Raw genomic sequence first — 18804 nt, forward strand, 5'->3', positions numbered from 1 at the left:
AAACCTTTGCCATATTCCCAGCTACTCCCAAGTAGATGAATATAGCTGGAGGAAAACCATAAGCCTAACTGGTGCTTTGACCTCATGAACACCAATGTCACTGGGTCCTTCTTGAAGCATCCTGGCAACCACACTACCTTCCCTAATCCACTCATCCCCATTCTCCAGGACTAGCTCACATTTCCTCTCTCCTGAAACCTCCCACGATCTCCTCCCACGCTCGCTGTCAGTGATTCTGCTCCTGCTTTCACTGAGAAACGTAAAGGAATAACTTCTAAAACTCCCACTTTGTGTGCCAAACCCCACCCAGCGCCTGGACCCATAGGCTCTACTTTCTCTCGTTACTGTGTAGAAAATGTCCACTGTCCCATCCAAGGACAACCTCTCATTTGTGGTCTACATGGAGATGTGCCACCCAGATCCCCCGTCAAGGCAGGACCTGCTGCGCAGCCACAGAGAGCCCATCTATCAGCTCCCTCCAGGTCTGCTGCAGCCATGGAGTCACTTGGCCTGAAGTCATGCCCTTTCTGGGGTGGCGTGCACGCAGTGGCTAAGCAAGACAGGGTTCTGAAAGTCCGACCAGGAAGGACACTCTGAAGAGCACTCCTCGAGAGCTCCCCACGGGATTGGCAGAGGCTTCATCAGTTCTGCCTAGGTTTGACCTCTTCTTCTGCCCAATCTTGCATCCCTCCCTTCCTTTCACAGGTATTGATCTCCCATAACTATCTGCACCCCAACTTCTGGTTCAGTATCCACTTACAGAGAAGCCAACTTGATATCCCTACCGTACCTACCTTAGATCAGCTCCAGCTCCTGTCCCCTCCCTCTCTTTCACCATGAACTTTCCCCCTCTCTACTGATTCATTCCTATCATCATATGAACATTCAGTAATCTCCTCCTCCTCCTCCTCCTTCTTCTTCTCCTTCTTCGAGAAAGAGAGCACACATGAGCAGGGGAGAGGGGCAGAGGGAGAGGGAAGAAGAGAATTCCAAGCAGTCTCCGTGCCCAGTGCAGAGCCCAACGCAGGGCTCAATCTCACCACCATGACATCATGACCTGAGCTGAAATCAAGAGTGGGATGCTCAATGGACTGAGCCACCCAGGCGCCCCTCTCCCTTCTTAAAAACCAAACTCCTTTTGAGCTCCCGCTCCATTTCTCCACTCCACTGAACAGGAAAATTCCTAGAAAGTGTCTAAATCCATTTCTTGCCTACCTGTCTCACTATAGCCTCACTCCTGGCACCTTCACGAATATCAGCCCTACAGAAACAGCTGTTGTCACTGATAACGCATCATCGTGATAGCCAATGGACAATGCTCAGTTCTCTTGTCACCTGATCGTTTAGCAGCTTCTGACCCAAGAGATCACTTTCTCCCTCTTAGACAATCATCTGGCTTCTTTCCGAGACACAGCTTTCCACGATTTTCCTCCTCCTTTCCTGGCTGCAGTAGCTCCCTCTCCTTTGCTGGTTCTTCTTTCTCTCCTGAATTTCTAAACACTGGAGAGCTCCAGGGTACAATCCTGACCCTCTCCTCATCTTTACCATATTCACTCTGTTAATAATATCAGCCAGTCCCGGGGCTTTAAATACCATCTACATGTTGACAAGTGCTAAATTTATATCTTGACTAGAGCTTCTTCCCCTGAATGCCAGACTCTCACATCCAACTGCCTATTCTGAATCTCCATTTAGATTAATAAGAATCTCAAACCTAGTAGGTCCGAAACAAAACAACTGATTCCCTTCCCCACCTCCCCCATCAAAGAAAAAGGAAGCCCTGTCCCCCACCCCTCAACCAGAGGTCTTCCTCATCTAGGTAACCAGCTACTCCATTCTTCTAGTTATTGAACCAGAAAACAAAAGTCATCATCGACTCCTCTCTGCTTCTTATACCCTACATTCACTACGTGAGAGGATTCTTGAGAATCTCCAGTCTTTCTCCAGCAATCTCATTTATTTAAGGTCTCTTTTCAAATGTCATCTTATTAACAGTTATCAAATATGCAAAATAAAGTCCCGTCCACCTTACTGGTACTTCCTATCTTCTTTAGCCTGCTTTACCTTTAACAAAATTAGTCACTCAATACAGTCACTTATTTGTTCATTGTCTCAACCAGAATGCAAGCTTGAAGACTGCAGGGGCTTAGTCCTGATCCCTAGCTCCCAGTGATGGGCAGGAGGCAGGTGCTCAGCAAATACTTCTGAATGATACATGAAGGAATGGAAAAGGATGGAAAGGGAACAGTGATGGCGTAGGGGTAGCAGAAGCACATGGGCATAAAGCTAAATGATGTGAAGGTGCAAACCATTTGAAGATGGAGGGAGAAACGATCCTGGCAGGAAAAAAAGTAGAAAGCTCAAAGGTAGGAATGAGCCAGGCTTTCTGGGGGAACATCAAAGAAGGCTTGTGTGGTTGCAACAGCCAAAGGTCTCAGAGAGGTGAAATGTCAACAACTAGATTACATAGGACTTTGTGAACCGTAAGTATATTTTTAAGTTTATTTATTTTGAGAGAGACAGAGCAAGCAGGGGAGGGACAGAGAGAGAGAGAGAGAGGGAGGGAGAGAGAGATCCCAAGCAGGATCTGCATTGTCAGCACACAGCCCCATGTGGGGCTTGAACTCACGAACCATGAGATCATGACCTGAGCTGAAACCAAGAGTTGGTCGCTTAACCGGCTGAGCCACCCAGGCGCCCCCCACCCCCCACCCCAAACCATAAGTATTTTGAATTTTCTTCCAAGTATGGTAAGAAACCACTGAAGAGTTTTAAGCAAGGGAGTACCCAATCTGAGATTAAAAAAAAAAAAAAAAAAAAGTCACCTTGGCTGCTGTGTGACTAGCAGGGGGGTGGGGGTGGTAATGTGGAAACCACCTGAACAGTGAGGCTGTGTGGAAATCCAAGCAAAAGAGTGAACAGAATTTGAGTGGCATCAGTAAAGTGGGGAAAATAGTATAAGATTGGAGGGTAGAAACGACTGAATTGGTTTGTTCTCGTTAGGGGCACAAAAGGAAAAGAGAGGATTCCAAGAAAACGTCTCATTTATGCCCTGCAATCTGGAGTCCATTCAGGCAAATTTAACTCATCCTATTTCCATGAAGTCCATTGAGTAATAGGATCCTTTGGACAGCTGTGGTTGAGTAGGGGGAAGAAACGAAGGGCATCACATACAGAAAGGGGCAGAAATACTACATTCGGTTTTGGTAACGATGAGTTTTCAAAGGTGTCTGCGGAGCTGGCCTAGAACTCTGGGAGGAGGGTCTGGAGTGGCCGATACCGTATTTCCTGTTATCTCCCTCTCTCTTTCTCTCTCTCTCTCTCTCTCTCTCACACACACACACACACACTACTTTTAGGGGCCTAGAATGGGCAATACCGTACTTCCTGTATTATCTCACACACAATTCCCCTACATTTACGAGCGTGGATTGGGCAATACCGTATGTCCTCTATTATCTCCCCCATATTTATGGGTCTGGACTGGGCAATCCTGGACATCCTCTATTATCTCTCTCACACACACACCCTACATTCACGGGTGTTACTGGGCAATACCGTATTTCCTCTAGTATCTTTCTCTTTCTCTCTCTCTCTCTCACACACACACACACACACACACACACACACACACCCCTACATTTACAGGTCTGGAAATCGCGCGCACAAACACACTCGCTACATTTACAGATCTGGAAACCGACTTGTCTCTGGTGACGTGAACTTCGAACGTGGTTGGGTCTTTTTCCCTAGGGCGCAACTTAAACAAGGCATGGGGTCCTCCGAAATACAGCGGTTTCAGGGCTCACCCCCAGCACGATCTCTGGACCCTAATGGAGATCACTCATTTAGCAATCCCTTCAACCTCTGTGAAATACTGCAGGTGGCGACTTCCTGAGATGGAAACTTCTCTACCACCAGCCGCCCGCCCCTCCCGGGCGCAGGCTGCCCCCCTTTTCCGGGCAGGAACCGAGGAGACAATGCCCTGGCAGGCCCCCTAGCGTTCTCGCGGCCAGCCCCGCCAAGTCGGCCGGCCGGCCGGCCGGAACGCGCGGCCCGCACGCCTCCCCAGCGGAGAGCCCAAGCGGCGGCCCGCGCGGCCCGGGAGCGCGCCGTCCCTCCGCCCGCCACCGGGGCGACCCCTCGCGGCCCCGCCCCACCCCGGCCCGGGCTCCCCGCGGAGGCGCCCGGCTGCCCCGCCTCCCCCACCCGCGCGCGCCAACTCCCAGCTCGCGGCCCTGATTGGCCGCCGCATTCCCGCTTTCCTTCCCGAACCGCCATTTTGAAAATCTTGTTGATTCGGGGGAGCCGAGAGCGCGGCGCGAGCGTCACGCCTGAGAGCGGCCCGCGCGCCTCCTCCTCGGCGCTCGCCGCCGCCTCCCGGAGCCTCTTCGTGCCTTCGCGCGCCAGGCCCGCGGCGGCAGGCACCGGCGGTGAGGGCTGCGTCGGGGCAGAGGAGGCCGAGAGGGCGCCGCGGGCCCGCCCGCACCGCCGCGGCCATTTGGACGGCGGCCTGGGGCGGGGGGAGGGGACGCGGGGCGGCCGGCGGCGGCGGCGGCGGCGCGGGCCGGCGCGAGCGGGCGGGGGGCGGCGCGGGCCCGGCGGAGGGAGGGGCGGCTCGGCGCCCGCGGTTTCCCGCCTCGGGAATGCCCACAGCCGGAGGGAAGCCGTCCCCGGGGAGTAAGCGCTGCTGTCCCGGCCGCGGGAGGAGGCAACTTTGAGGTCGGGTTTCCCGCGGCCCCCGGCGTCCTGGGGCCGTGAAGGGTCAGGCAGGTCTCGGTGGCCGCCCCGTCCCTGCCGCCGGGGCCGAGGGGACCGAGACGTGTGGCTTTCTGCCCGCCCGCAGGTCGACAGCATGTCCTCCTCGGGCCCAGCTGCAGAGGGAGAGGGAACCCCCGCCCAGCCCGCGTCCGAGAAAGAGCCCGAGATGCCCGGCCCGAGAGAGGAAAGTGAAGAGGAGGACGAGGACGACGAGGAGGAGGAAGAGGAGGAGGAGGAAGAAAAAGGTGGGAGAAAAGTCGCGTCTCTGGTGATGGATTTCACAGAAAACCGTTTTCTTGCCTCCTTTTTTGCGCCTGGAGACGCAGAATCGGAGGGATCTCTGGCGAGAATGTTGGCGAGATTTATCCCTTTTTGGTGTTGAGCAGTGGCAGAGAATTGGTGAATTCCGGTTGGTAGAAAATAGCTGTTGGCGTTGTTATTTACGCATTTGGGAGTTGCGGTTGACTTGTGGCCAGCAATCGGCGTTCGTAACGTTTTCGTCATTTGACAGGACGTTTCTAAGTTTCAGATCTGTTTTTAAGACTTGTTTGTTGGCTTTTGAAGTCGCTAGGGTTGCTGTTTTTAATTTCATCTTCTGCTAATTTAAGTACAGGTGTTTTGCCCTTTGAAGTTCTTGCGAGGTCTTTCATGAAACCACACATGCAGACGTGAAGACGTTATTCATGCTAGTCCTGGAAATGTTTTGACAACTTTTCATGCATCTGCTGAACTTCAGCAGAGGCCCTTTGCAGAGGTTCGGGGGAGTTCACTCTCACGGGGAAACACCAGCGAAAGCTGTTGCTGCTGGAGAAAGTAGTTAAATACGAAAGCGGTGAACTGTGAAAGAGCTCCGAAACCGGTCTCAGTTTTGGAGTTGCAGGAGTGCACTGTTAACCATTATTTGCCTGGAGGCCTGAAGCAGGAGGACCTTACCGGATGCGGGACTGATAGAGCATCACTTTCTCCAACATGCACGGGGCACTACCACTTCCGGGTATGCCAGGTTCCTAAAATGTTTTCCAGTCGCTTAAAAAAATCTGTATCACAGTCCTCTTAGCGTCCTTTGATGATATTAGGCCAATCCAGGTTGGTTTAATAGGTGGCTCCAGCCAAACTTGGGAAGAAGTTTGAAGTGTTCTTTCCAGACCCGGGTTTAAGTGTCCCATTTCTTTTAAGCCTCAGCCAGCCCCAGGTCAGCATTTTATACCTACGATCTGGGTTGAGATTACACGGCATGCCTTTTTGTTTGTTAGACGTGGTAGGTGCTCTGAGATTGGAGCATTTCCACATTTAAGTACTGAAGCGGTTGGAGAAAATTATAAATTATTTTCAAGTTACAATACAATAACTAAAAATTGGCTGCAGTATCTCAACTATTAGTCCAGAATTTTCTGAGTGTTTTTACCTCCGATTTTTTGTTTGTTGTTTAGTCTCTTTTTAAAGACCAAGTTTTTATACCACAGGGATGATGGACTCCTCTGTCAGGAAAAAAATTACAGAAATCGTGAAAAAATACTACCTGTGGCTGATACAGTAATGCTTAGGGGCCAGATGATCGTTCAGAATGCGATTTTTTTTTTTTTTTTCTCCAGAATTACCCCCAAGGAGTTCTGCAGTTGTTCTAATTGATTATTGTTTCCTTCCTTTGACGTGTTTGTGGAGCAACTAAAATTGTGAAGGTTTTTATCCCAGTCAGCCCTGAAAATTTGACTGTACTCCTGGGGCATCTCAGAAACAGGACAGCGCAGTCTGCCAAAGAAGGGTGGACTTGACTTGGGTGGGGAGGGGCTAGTATGAAAGATGACTCTTAGCTTTGTGTCTTTGGCAGCCGAGCTGACTATATTACCATTTTCTGGAAAACGTAATTCACACAGGTGAGCAAGTGTGGAGAGGATTCGGAGTTCTGTTTGAGCGCACGGAGTTCGGTGCCTGGAGGACACGAAGGGGAGCTGTCCACTGGCGGCTCTGACAGCTGATGTGAAGCTTAGAAAGCTCTTGACTGGATGCAGGTCGGGAGAGTCATTAGCTCATAGATGGTAATCGGAGGCAAGCACATGGTTTAAGTCCGTCAGGGTTTCAGCAGCAGGATAACAGGGATTGCTTTAGACTGTGTTTTCTTCCCTCTGCACACCATTGCCAGAATATACCTGCCGGAATCCCTTTATCCTTACTCGTTTTTTCTGCGCGAATCCTTACGTCTCCAAATCTTTCAAAGCCACCTCCAAATGTTTTGATCGCTTTTCCTTAATCCAAAAATAATTACCGTCTTCAACTCGGAGAACTTTTATTTGTATCTTTCCTAAGGTGTGTATCGCCTTCTCCTTGGAGTATATTTGTGACTAAACACCATCAGTAGAGGTGATGTCTTTCAGGATATTCAGTATCTTCATCATCTGTTCATCCCCCCCCCCCCTTAGTATCTAGTGAGGCTTTGCACAAAACAAGCATTCAGCTGAATGAATGAAAAGACGTTCAGTGATAGAGTGTTCTCTTTTTTATCTGAATTTGTGTCAGTGGGTGTAAATCATTTTAGAAATTTAAGTTTAAAGGTTTAAGTTTTTAAGTATATGTTATATGTCTTTTTTAATGTTTTTAAATGTTTATGCATTTTTTTTTTAATGTTTATTTTGAGAGAGAGAATGCATGCGCAAAGAGAAAGGGTGAGAGAGAATCGCAAGCAGGCCCTCTGCTGATGAGCCCTACTTGGGGTTCGATCCCAGGAACCATGAGATTATGACCTGAGCCAAAATCAAGAGTCAGACGCTTAACCAACTGAGCCACCCAAGTGCCCCTGTAGCCTTTTTTTTTTTTTAAAGCAGTCCACACCATAAACAGTTTAACTTTTTTTAGAATGATTTATGACCACTGTTATAAACATTTACTGAACTACAAAATAATGTCCTCCCAGTCAGTTGCAGTAAATGTGAACTTGTAGAATTTTGCCCTATTTATAGCAACATTAGGCTGCTCTGCCTTAGCTAAGGTCCTTGTTTTTCTTTCGTCAGCTTGCTGAATTATTGCTTTCTTTGTATGTTTTTTGAAGTTCTTATAAACTCAGCCCAAGCTAGCTATTTGATGATGTACCATAAACTAAATTGCAATCAACAGAATTAGGTCTAATTAAAGAGTCGGCCTTGGTGATAGTTCACAAAGTGACTGGACTTTCATTAGCAATGATTGTAGTTGAATAAAAGTTTTTTGCTTTCTGATCTTTTTTTTAAACTGGATCCCTTGTGACTTGCCAGGCAAATAAAATGTTACTCTAAAAAAAGATTTCAGTGATGTTGTTAACTTACTATTTTTCATCTCTCATTTGCTTCTCAAAACCATGCTCAGGAGAAGAGTAAAGTATTAGAGATTTCTGCAGTTTTTCCTTATATGTTTATCCAATAAAATTAGTATGTTCTTTAAGCCTCTGGTTATTTAAGAAGTATTAAATTAATTTCTAGAAAAGAGTCTGATCGTGGAAGGCAAGAGGGAAAAGAAAAAAGTGGAGAGATTGACCATGCAAGTCTCTTCCTTACAGAGAGAGCCATTTACAATTGCACAAGGTAAGTTTATTCTGTTCTTTTCACTTTACACTAAAAATGTTTAAATATGAAAATTATGGTCAGCAGTGCTCAGTTTTTAGTGTTTACTAAGTAGTTATGTATTAATGGTATAATTTCATTTAGTTTGCCCTATTGAGCAAAAGCTATAAATAAATTATGCTGTAAAAATAACCATCATTAAAATAACTGTAAATCTATTAACACATAATAGTGCTTAACTTTAATTATCACGGTGTGTTTTTTCCTAGGAAAAGGACAGAAACTTTGTGAAATTGAAAGGATACATTTCTTCCTGAGTAAAAAGAAAACGGATGAACTTAGAAATCTGCATAAACTACTTTACAACAGACCTGGCACAGTTAAGACCTTTTTTATGTCTTTAATCTAGTAACATATTTATGTATTGCAATACTGTGCGATAGAAGCATATAATTTTAGTTCTTGAAAGGACTTCAGCAATCAACTAGTTCAGTTTCTGTACCATACAAATGAACAAACTGAAACACACATTTATTAAATGATTTATCACAGAATACATAGTTGGATATTAGCAGTTAGGATTGTAATATCCAGGCTTTGTAGTATAGTTTTTATGCCAAACTGAATTTTTTTAATTGTGGTGATTTTAGTGATCTTTAAATGTATTAGAAGAAATTTATTTTGGGAAGGTTTCCAGCTATTCAGAAAAAATGATAAAGTGTAATTGTATCTCATTTTGAGCAAATATCTGATAAATTAGGTGGTAATTCTTTGGGGATTTGTTAAAACAAATCTATTTCATATAATTGAGGAAACTGCTTTCGGTTTTGCAAGGACAAAGTGAAGTTTGATGTTAGAATCTTGTGTGTTATCTCATTTGATCTCACTACAATCTAATTTACACAAGTCTCATTACTGTTAAATCGTATAACTTTTGGATTTTGGAGGTCTTCTGTTCTTTTCAAAAAATAAAATCCATGACTCTCTCATATAAGAAATAAATATTACTAGTAATGTGTATTACTTGGGGAAAGGATCTTTTTTTAAGAAGTGACTTTCCACATCCCCTAATACTGTCAGATAACATTTAGTTGTAGTTCTCTAATTGTCAATAAAAATTCCCAGATGGAAATTTGTTCAATTCAAATTGTTATTTTTAAAGAATTAAATTTTTAAGCCTTTTATAACGTTAATATTTGAGTGACAAATACTATTTTCAGTTGTGAGTTAAGAAATGTTGAATAAACCAATACTATAACTGGGAAACAGATTTGAAAATACAAATGTTGGCTTTGAATTTTTCTTATGTACATTACTGGGTAATAAATAGCATTAATAATAAAGGAAACATTTTCAGGTGTCCTCATTAAAGAAGAATGTGGGTCAGTTCAGTGGCTTTCCATTTGAAAAAGGAAGTGTCCAATATAAAAAGAAGGAAGAAATGTTGAAAAAGTAAGTTATTTTTACATGTATTGTGTTTTGATCAATGTATTTTGAGTTAATTTTTAAACCTTTAAATAAGACCATCCAAACATTTTTAGTGGACTGCTAATTCTTTGCTTTTAATGCCAAGATCTTAACATTCTTTGTAGCTATTAACTTGGGATATTCATTAGTTTCCCATAAGTAGTTACTGTTAAGATTATTGAAAACACATTAAAAAATGCTTCTATTTCTTAGAAGCATACGCAAATAAGTCATTCAGACAGTTCAAAATTCAAGTCTTGGGAATAGAGTGAAAAATCCACCACCCTCCTTTATCTCCCGCCAGCCTTTCTGTTCCCCCAGCTTGTAGGTACCATTTAAACTATTTTGAAAATAATCAATTTGATGAAAACATGTTCTTTGCCACAATGCAAGCAAGATGATATATTCTTAAGAGCTTTTGTTTATTAAATCCTTCATAGTTTAAAAAGAGTAAATAATAGAGATGATTATTCCTTCATCACAGCAGGAGTGCTGAGGGGAAAATCTAGTGTTTAATCACTAACTATGTTTGGCTCCATAGCTCAGGGGTTAGAGCACTGGTCTTATAATCACCAACCAGAAAAATTAAGTCCATGAATTTTATAGTATTGAAAACTTCTTACGTTATTTTCTAGTGAGTTGACTTAGTTTATTCCTTTACTACCTTTAAAACTTAATTGGTAGGGGCACCTGGGTGGCTCATTCGGTTAAGTGTCCAACTCTTGATTTCATCTCAGGTCATGAACTCCTGGTTCATGGGTTTGAGCCCTGAGTTGGGCTCTGCACTGGTATCTCGGAGCCTACTTGAGGCTCTCTCCTCTCCCTCTCTCTGTCTCTGCCCCTCCCCTGCTTGCAAGCACGTGCTCATTCTCTCTGTCTCTTAATAAATAAACTTTAAAGGGGTGCCTGGGTGGCTCAGCCAGTTAAGCATCTGACTTCAGCTCAGGTCATGATCTCACAGTTTGTCGTTCAAGCCCCATGTCAGGCTCTGTGCTGACAGCTCGGAGCCTGGAACCTGCTTCAGATTCTGTGTCTCCTCTCTCTGCCCCTCCTCCCGTTCGTGCTCTGTCTCTCTCTGTCTCTCAAAAATAAATAGAAATGTTTAAAAAAATTTTTTTTTTTTAATTTAAAAAGCTTAACTGGTAAATAGTGTTTTCAATTTATTAATAATCCTATCTGGTTGTATTTTATACATTAATCAAGATTATTAGGAAACATTAGATGCTTTTTTTTTTTTTTTAAAGGAAGGACTTATTTTTAACTTACTTATTTTGATAGAGAGCACGGGAGGGGCAGACAGAATGAGAGAGAATCCCAAGCAGTCTCCGTACTGTCAGTGCAGATATCAGGACCGTGAGATCATGACCTGAGCTGAAGTCAAGAGTCAGATGCTTAACCAACTGAGCCACCCAGGTGCCCCCTGGGTTGGATGTCTTTTCTTTTTTTTTTTTTTTTTTTTTTTTTTAATGTTTGAGAGAGAGCATAAGTGGGTGAGAGACAGAGAGAGAGGGAGACAGAATCTGAAGCAGGCTCCACACTCTGAGCTGTCAGCACAGGGCCCGATGGTGGGGCTTGAACCCATAACCGTAAGATCATGACGGGAGCTGAAGTCTGACTTGACTGACTGAGCCACCCAGGCGCCTCCCCCCTGCCCCCATGCTTTTTTTAATGTTTGTACCTGAGCGACTGTGGTTAGCTATTGCCTTTATGTTGTGGAGAATGTTTATAAACTTTGCTACATAACAAACTTGGTTTCTTTCATTTTCTGTTTTAGGTTTAGAAATGCCATGTTAAAGAGCATCTGCGAGGTTCTTGATTTGGAGAGATCAGGTGTAAATAGCGAACTGGTGAAGAGGATCTTGAATTTCTTAATGCATCCAAAGCCTTCTGGCAAAGTGAGGACCAATTTTTACTATTTCAGTAATGAGTCAGTTATAGTCTGTCCTTCCTTTCTTTTTTTATGGAACAGTTTAGTTTGTTAGCAGCATTGCTTCTCAACATTCAGTAGTGTCTTCTGCTTTCAAAGAACATGCACCAGTTTCATGACAGAAATAACATAGGAGGCATATAGATTTGTCTTCTTATCAGATACAGAAGATAGAAGATTAAGAAAAATAATTATTAACTAAGTTAATGTCAAATGGACAGAAATACAAACTAAGTATTCAGGGTTTTATATCTAGAAGGAACTGGAAGAACAGAAACAGGTTGAATTGAGGGTGAGGTGTTAGGCTGGATGGGGAACATATGCAACCTTCAACCAGGTGAGGAAAGATAAGATGGGCATATAGAACTGGGTATTTTCTAGACACTGGAATAATGGTTGGAAGTAAAATGGCCTTATACTTTCCCCCACTCTTCCTAAAATTCAGATTAGGTTTGCCTTAATTGTTTAACATAGGACTCGTTACTGACTTCAAATGTCTATTAAAGTATTACTTACCTGACTTTGCACTTTCAGTTTAAGTCTGTCAGTAAATATTTTCATAATCTTCCTCATTTTGATAGCAAAGAAATTGTGGAAAATTCTAGAGGACCTAGGAGTTTAGGGGAAAACCATCGGTGAGGGAGAGGAGAGGGCATAAGGATTAGGAACCAGAAAATAGCTCTGGAACTTTGGTTTTATTTGCTCTTGGTATGATTTACCATTAGCTGGAGAAAGACAGATAAAGAATATTTTTGTCATATAGCTATAAATCCAAGGGCTATGGTGGGGGTTTTTTTGGTTTGGTTTTGGGGTTTTTTATGTGTTTTGAATTTGGTTAAAAATGAGAGATTCCCTATTTTTTAAACTTTTACTATGGACAGACCTGTACTACTTAAGAATTTCATGTGACAAATTGAATACCATTTTCCCAGAAGCCATTCAGAAGTTGTTTAGGTTTTGAGGGATATGTTTACATTCTTTTAATCAGTGATTTTGAATGTGTTGGTTTTAAGACCCAATTACCCTCTTAAAAATTAATGAGGACTCCAGAAGCTTTTGTTTATGTGGGTTATTTTGATATTTACTATGTTATAAAGTAAAACTGAAAAAATTTTATTTATTTTTTTGAAAAAATTTTAAATACCAGTAAGCCCACTACATGTTAACAAAAGTAATGTATTATATGAAAATTACACTTTCAACAAAACTAGAAGAATGGCGTTGTTTTATATTTTTCCAAGTCTCTTCATGTCTGTCTTAAAAGACCGCTATATTGTTATTTGCTCTGGATTTCAATCTATCGCACATTGTTTTGCTTGAAGTATGTAAAGAAAATCCAGCCTTACCCAGTATGTAGTTAGAAAAAAAGAGTGTCTTTAAAAACTTTGACATAATTATGGATATTCTCTGACAGACCACCAGAACTCCACAGTGGTAGTTTATTAAAGGTTAGTTGTAATGTGGTCTCTGAAACCAACATTCACCAGGTGGAAATTATTGGTTTTTTCAATTGTGCAGATCTTCCAAATGTTGGCACGTTTCCATTAAACACTGTCAAAAAGTCATTAATTAATAAAATCACTGTCTCATCAGAAAAACCTTTAGGTATTAGGAGGCTGTTAAGTTCATGGTTATGGACGTGAATTTTCCATATGAAGTTTTGAAATTTATTATTGGCAATAAATATCATCAGTTATTTTCTTTAAAGGGACAGGCTCACGTTCATTTTGAGAACGTGTCTTTTAAATACCTAAGTCTGAAAAGGCATACTTTGATGGTTCTTTTACAAATGGTGTTTCATGAAAAAGGTGGCTGGCTCAGCTCCCAGCTCAATTGTGCAAGTGCTTTTTCTTGAGAAAACCAGTGAAGTTCAGTATGTGGCAAACGTGTTTGAGGTGTACCTCCCATTTTGTTACCCAGATGTCATAAAGTCACGTACTTAGAGGTTGAGAGTTAACATCACTAGTATTTATTGATTCATCAAGGACATTCTAAAACACCTTTTTCTTTTCACTTCTAGTGTGTGGTTATGAGGAATATAATGACTCCTAGCAGTTTGCTGCCTCTGCCTTGATTAGTACTAAAGTGCCAGCAATTTTACAACCATCTTTGCTTTTGCAGTCAGTACAAATATCAACACAGTGAAGAGAGAAAATAATGTCTTGATGTTATCATGAAAATAATTTTGATACTGTGGGCTTCTAAAAGGGTCTCAGGAAACCCTATGATCCATGAACCGTATTTTGAGAACCACTCTTTCAGTCTTTCTTATGGAATCTAACTCTTGTATCCACTTTTCATATCTGCTTCTGCGATGATTACTTCTTAATCTATTGATATCAATCTCAAGTTATTTTCTGTACTACCTACATTTTTGTCATTTAATAAAAACACTACAAACTCATTAGTAACTAATTTTTGTCCCCATAGTAGTAAAATTATTGAATTAACATTGTTTTACTATCTTTTTTTTGTTATACTTCTAGTTTGATTATTTTTCAGATTTTGTTTCCAACAAGTGATGATGCTGTTGACACTGGGTTCTGGTTAAGGTTTAACTGTTTTTAGGACCAGTACAGGAAGGCTCTAAAATATTTATATATTGCTGCTTCTTTATTTATCTTTGGAAGTTGCATTTTCTTGATTGGTTACTTGAACGGTTTAACATTCTTTCACTTTCCTGTGTAGATTATTCTGCACCCATCCAGTCTTCTCCTTTACTAATTCCTTATATAGATTATATTCTTACTGCCTGTATCTGGTTCCTGAACTGAGATGGTAAGGGATACCACACTTTTCTAATATATTTGAGTCCTGGATTTCATATATTGATTGAATAGGGAGTTTGGACAGTCAGAGTCACCTTTTCTCCAGAATTTATCCAAATGGATTTGGTTCCTGGTACTAGCTGGTAATTGTAACAGGTTGTATAACAAGGATATCCATATACGTTCAAGGAAGTTTCTTTATAGAAACTTACAGAGAACCCCCTCTGAGAAATATCATTGGTCTACTAACTTAATTTTTTTTTTTATTTTTTTTTAATGTGTATTTATTTTTGAGAGAGAGAGAGAGAGAGTGTGTGATTTAGGGGAGAGGCAGAGAGAGAGCGAGACACAGAATCTGAAGCAGGCTCTAGGCTCTGAGCTGTCAGCACCTGAGCCGAAGTCAGATGCTTAACCAACTGAGACACATAATCACTCCATACTAACTTAAAATTTCTGAACTGACGTAGATTGGCTGTAGGCCAGTCAGCCTCTCGGAAGAATAGGTTGTTTGGGCAGCTAGAGGCTATCTTATGAACTGTACATAACCTGAGAACAGAACATACACAAAACAGCCACCTTATTCTTAATTTTTGTGTAGGTGACAGTGACCCCTAGACTGGAAGTTTCTAGGAGAGAAAGAACCTGCGGTTTTGCCAACTTCATGAAAGACAGTGCCTACAGTTACCACTAACATTTATATAACTGTATATCATAAGGTTATGTTCTGGGATTTTCCTTACAATTTCTGCTTATTGCAGAAAATAACAGGAAAAAATAAAAATAGTAGATACCTATAATTTCGGAAATAATTTTAATTCCTCAGTGTATATCTTTTCAGATCTTTTATGCAAGATTTTATAGTTTTCAATTTCAGAAGTTAGCAAATACTCCCCCAAGAAAGCATTTAAGAATTAAATTTGCTGGTTAATATGATCAAATTGTTTCTTCACATGGTCTCTGCTTTTTAAATATGCGTGCTTTAATTGAATATCAAAGTAATAGCAGTACATGTATTTTGTGTTTCTTAATTAGTTTCATAATTAACATACCCAACACTAATTGCATATTTAGAGTCAATGAGAATATAAACCTGACATTAGCAAAAGTAGAGCCCAGAGGTAATATGAATACAAACTATATAGTTCATAAATTCAGGATGTGTAAAGTGAGGTTTTATTTCCTTTATGGATGGTTCTAGTCTTTGATTAGAGCATCCCCTAAAGCAAGAAGCTCCTCTGGCATAGCCATTAATGCTTACAAGGAATGAAATGAATTCTAAGTCTAACTCAAGATATTGCCCTTGACCACATGTAAGTAACTCTCTGAGCTTAATCTAGTGTGTACTTGGGCATCTAATCCTAGTCAGAACACAGAGTATGTATTTCAGCATTTGGAAAGAGTCTTGCCTAGGTGTGAGAACACAAATGAAGGGGTATTGGTAGTTCAGACAGAAAGATTTACTTGATACATTAAAGATGAATTGTTGTCTGTAAAGCTGCTAAGTTTGGCAATATCCCCTGAGATAGGAACAAGAAGAATAACTGAGTTGAGAAGTAGTTACCAAAAATGATTCACTTGGAAATATAATAGCCCATTGTTGTTATCTTTATTGTACACAGCCATTGCCAAAATCTAAGAAAACTTCTAGCAAAGGCAACAAAAAGGAACGGAACAGTTCTGGAATGGCAAGGAAAGCTAAGCGAACCAAATGTCCTGAAATTCTGACAGATGAATCCAGCAGCGATGAAGATGAAAAGAAAAACAAGGAAGAGTCTTCAGATGAAGAAGATAAAGAAAGCGAAGAAGAGGTAAAATGTTGGGTGTTTGTGGGTTTTCTCATTTCTTTCCATGGGAGAGTTAAATATTCCTGTCTTATGACAGGTATGGCCAGAAAACAGATTCTAGAAACTATCTACCATATTGGTTGTTTTTAGTTACAAAGACAGAGAAATAGTTAAGTATAAATTCTTTCCCTTTTGGAGCTTTTGGTTTTATGGCCATGTGAGAGCTTGGGAGTTGGAAGAGTGAGGTTGGTGTGGGCTGGACTTGAACTGGACCTTGAAGATTAGAGTAGATCAGTGGGAAGTGGGAGAGTGCGTGCACGGAGCCATTTTATTCTGTTTTATGTAGAAAGCAAGGGGTTTAAGAACCACCAGTTTTTCTCAACTCATTGGGGATGATTTAATGATCATAATAGCATTTGAGTTTTATTTGGTGGGTGGGCAAGTTTTGTACCACTTAGGAATCCCTGCCATTTTCTTTTACTTGGGAATATCAGTAAAATTTTGAGAGCATTAAGTTTCCCAAGTGAAACTTGAGGAAAAGGAGAGCTCTGAACCATTTAAAGAGTTAGCTTATACCCTTTCCTTGGTATGTAGCTTCAGTCAAGGAAGTGACTTCTTATTATTGCTAATAATGTTTTGATAGAGACTCTTTTATACTTTGTTTTGGTGTCCCCTTCAGTGGTCAGAATTTGCTCTGTAAGTTGGGTCATCTCCTTTGTCTTATTTAGGGACTTGATTAATTGGCTTGACTTTTTGGACCAAGATGATTCTTTTTTGTGGAGGGCTATCTGGTGCATTATAGTATGTTTGCCCACTAGAGGACAGTAGCACCCCCGCCCCAACTTCTAGTTATGAAAATCAGAAATATCTGTAGACATTGCCAAATGTCCTGGTGGGGCAGGGGGGGAATCACCTCCAGTTGATAACTACTGGATTAGAAGGAATAAAGATGTGATGAACTGAGTGTGTATTTGTTTTTGGGTACTTAAATCCATGATTATTTTAATGTCAAATTTTTAAAGATTTCTATAAAGCTAAGTATAAAGTGCTTCATAACTTAAAAAAGAATATTACAAATCTAGCAGGTGTTTCATAATATATTTTTGGTGTGAAGGAAGATGAATAATCTTAGCCCTAAGGTTTTTATGGAATGATTTTAAGGACATTAGGAGGGAAGCATGTTTATATGTGGATCTATAATAATAGCAATTTTGCAGTAATATTCTTCAACAAATTTTGGGTTACGACTACATGTATTCACTATGCTTCCTAAAACCTTTAAAAAAAATTTTTTTTTTAATTTTTTTTATGTTTATTTGGTTTTTAAGAGAGACAGAGCACAAGTGGCAGAGGGGCAGAGAGAGAGAGGGAGACACAGACTCTGAAGCAGGCTCCAGGCTCTGAGTGGTCAGCATGAGCATGAGCTTTGGAAACAATCTAGGTACAAATTCCAGCTGTACCTTCGAGAATGATTTTGGGCAGATTACTTATAAAGTCTGTACCTCAGCTTCTCATTTATAATATGGGGTTTATGGCAGTACCAGTCTTAAAGGGCTGTATTAAATGACTTTATTTAAAGCACTTAAGAGCAGTGCTTGGCACAGGTACTGTATGTAAGTATTAGCTGCTACTATTACTTTTGTCATATGTAATATTCCTAAATTTAATTTTCCTGCCATTTAAAGACTAAGGTGTAGGTTAAAAAGTGAGGGTATTTTATACTCATTTTCACTTGTTTTCCAGGTTACTGTCCCATTGTTCCAAATAGAATTCTTTGAATCTTGTGAATATAAATGACCCCTGATTGATTTGTAATCATATTGGTTCCTGGATAATGATCACAAGTGGAACTTGTCCTAATTTTAAATCAAAGCCTTTCTACAGTGTCATTAAAAAAGGATTTTGTGCTAGAAACCCAGGTTAAATGGTGAAAAGCCATGTAGGAGAAAAAGAAAACTAACAAACTTCATAAAATACAATCCAATAGAATCTGGACTGAGAATTGCTTTTTTTTAAATTTTTTTCATTTTCTGGTAAGTCTCCCTCCAACAACCATACAATTATTCATTGCTCTAAAGGATATTTCAAATTTAGGACTATACTCCTCAAAACCTTTATTACTGATTCTGTTCCTGTGAAAGGCTCTGATTGCCTTTGAAAGGTAAGTACTAGCAACAGGAGCAGTATTTCTCTGGTAACTGTGTTTTCCCTTACTCTTTCATTTTTTCGAGGACTGAGATAAGTGGCAACCTTGTTAGGGACTTCATAAGTGGCAGTATTTTTGATTATTATTATGAAAGGACCTCTTTTTTTAAGAGGTCATAAAGAAGATTGATAGGTTGATTGGAAAAGTTGTGGACTACCTGTAGATAGAATTATTTTGCAGATTCTTTTCATAGAAGATTACTAAATTAATATTACTTATTCTTATTTTTTGAGACAGATTTTTCTTTTATAAATAAAAGATTTCTCCCCCATTAACATTAGATTTTTGGAATAAGTAACTATGAATGTGGGTAGATTAATCTTTTGTTTCCTCTGTAAATTGAGGGCTTTGGACTATTTAT

The 18804-nt window shown here is 40.9% G+C and overlaps 1 protein-coding gene across 6 annotated transcripts in view; it reads left to right on the forward strand.

The window, feature by feature from the left end:
• The first annotated feature begins 4248 nt into the window (after positions 1–4248).
• The window catches only part of DEK (DEK proto-oncogene), a 30654-nt gene continuing 16098 nt past the window's right edge, over positions 4249–18804 (forward strand). For 2 of the 6 annotated variants that reach the window (XR_006202426.1, XM_042937806.1), the window contains exons 1-7: positions 4249–4433; positions 4847–5006; positions 8211–8312; positions 8561–8670; positions 9649–9743; positions 11533–11653; positions 16073–16261. Coding sequence is in view for 5 of the 6 variants with exons in the window: in XM_042937806.1 (XP_042793740.1) it covers positions 4856–5006; positions 8211–8312; positions 8561–8670; positions 9649–9743; positions 11533–11653; positions 16073–16261 (768 nt within the window). In the remaining variant the exon portion in view is untranslated. Of the gene's footprint in view, positions 4434–4624; positions 4723–4846; positions 5007–7041; positions 7066–8210; positions 8313–8560; positions 8671–9648; positions 9744–11532; positions 11654–16072; positions 16262–18804 lie in introns of those variants that run through there. The other 4 variants (XM_042937809.1, XM_042937811.1, XM_042937807.1 and 1 more) reach the window with 3 other exon arrangements.

The sequence above is a fragment of the Panthera leo genome, chromosome B2, assembly GCF_018350215.1.
Source record: "Panthera leo isolate Ple1 chromosome B2, P.leo_Ple1_pat1.1, whole genome shotgun sequence".
Classification (NCBI taxonomy): domain Eukaryota; kingdom Metazoa; phylum Chordata; class Mammalia; order Carnivora; family Felidae; genus Panthera; species Panthera leo.